Source organism: Microtus ochrogaster, unplaced genomic scaffold (genome assembly GCF_000317375.1).
Source record: "Microtus ochrogaster isolate Prairie Vole_2 unplaced genomic scaffold, MicOch1.0 UNK35, whole genome shotgun sequence".
NCBI classification, from domain to species: Eukaryota; Metazoa; Chordata; class Mammalia; order Rodentia; family Cricetidae; genus Microtus; species Microtus ochrogaster.
The window spans coordinates 37584-39119 of NW_004949133.1; the positions used below are offsets into that span (position 1 = coordinate 37584).

General features: G+C 45.4%; 1 protein-coding gene across 1 annotated transcript in view; it reads right to left on the reverse strand.

Annotated features, from left to right (window-relative positions):
- Positions 1-1536, reverse strand: part of Exo1 (exonuclease 1) — a 23377-nt gene that overhangs the window by 6597 nt on the left and 15244 nt on the right. Inside the window, exons 11-12 of the mRNA XM_005368523.2 lie at positions 850-947; positions 185-654 (exon numbers count right to left, since the gene is read on the reverse strand). Of these exons, the coding sequence (XP_005368580.1) occupies positions 185-654; positions 850-947 (568 nt within the window). The remainder of the gene's footprint in view (positions 1-184; positions 655-849; positions 948-1536) is intronic.

The following is a 1536-nucleotide window of genomic DNA, read 5'->3' on the forward strand; positions in this document are numbered from 1 at the left end:
AGCAGTCAGTGCTCTTAACCACTGAGCTATCTCTCCAGTCCTGGAAACAGGAGGATTTTGAATAAAAATTGAGAAAGTCAGTTCATTTCTACAATGCTGGCAAAATTTTCTCAACTGTCTGATCAACACGCAACTTTTTTCCTGTGGTTGAGTCTGAAAGCAAAGATAGCAGACACAGACTCACCTCTGAATCCGAATCCTTACTGGAAGGCTGGGAAAGACTCGAAGCATTTAAACTGTACAGAGAGTCTATGCTTTCCTGAGATCGGGAGGCCTGGCCCACCTCATGCAAGGGCGGAGACTTAGTACTTGACATCTCATTCTTTGACTGACAGGTGTCAGTCACAGCACAGGTCTTGGGCAGCCAGGTGGAGGACTCGCTCCTTCTGCGGAACTGCTGCAACACAGTGCTTGGAGAGGGACTAGGAGTTCTTGAAAAATCTCTCAGAGTTCCCGACCAACTGAAACAACTTCTTAGTGTCCTCAGAGTGGGCGGGGAAACAGTCCCCACAAATTTGCTGGTCTCAGACTGAGCCTCATCAACAGGAGACACAGTCTCATTGCCTGGGATCTGAGCACTTGGATCCTGTGTCCCATTTACATCAACCAGCTTCTGGCCCTCTGTGTCTGGACTGTCTGATGCTCCAAGGCCCTCTGTGCCTGGACAGTCCGGTGCTCCGAGGCCCTCTGTGTCTGGACTGTCTGATGCTCTGAGACCCTCTGTGCCTGGACAGTCTGGTGCTCCAAGGCTTTCGGTGCTTGGACAGTCCGGTGTTCCGAGGCCCTCTGTGCCTGGACAGTCCGGTGCTCCAAGGCCTTTAGTATCTGGACAGTCTGGTGCTCTGAGACTGGTAGTGGCTTTGCCTATTACAGCAGTTTCATTTAGAGGTTGAATGCTTGCTTTTTTAGGTACGAAGTTGTCAAAATCCAGAGAACTGCAAAAAAACCTAACAAGAAATAGGAAGAATGGATTATCTTAAGTATTTTAAGGTCTACTCACAAACCTATCAAGATTCAAATATCTACTTTCTAACATAAAGACCACAAAGATCTTGAATTTTAATTGAGGTTTAAATCCTTTTTTTGTTTTACTTTTTGACACAGGGTTTCTTTATATAGTACTGTCTGTCCTTGAGCTCACTATATAGACCAGGTTGGCCTCAAACACACAGAGATCTACTTGCTTCTACCTCCCAATGCTAAGATTAAAGACTTGCGCCACCATGCCTGAGTTGTAATTTTTATCATGATAACACACACATCTTTAGAAAGTTATTTATATGGTAAGCCTTTAGATAGAAGACAGGATCCTGGATTTTTTAATCCCTGCACTTGGGAAATAGAGACAGGGGGATCTCTGTGAGTTTAAGACAAGCCCAGCCTACACAGTTCTAGGCCAACCAGAAAACAAACCAAAATCCTGTCGCAGGTCACAGCTGGCCATTCCCAATTAGTTATTGTGTCATTTGGTATATTTCTAGATCTTAAAAGATAAGCTGAGGGGCTGGAGAGATGGCTCAGTGGTTAAGAGCACTG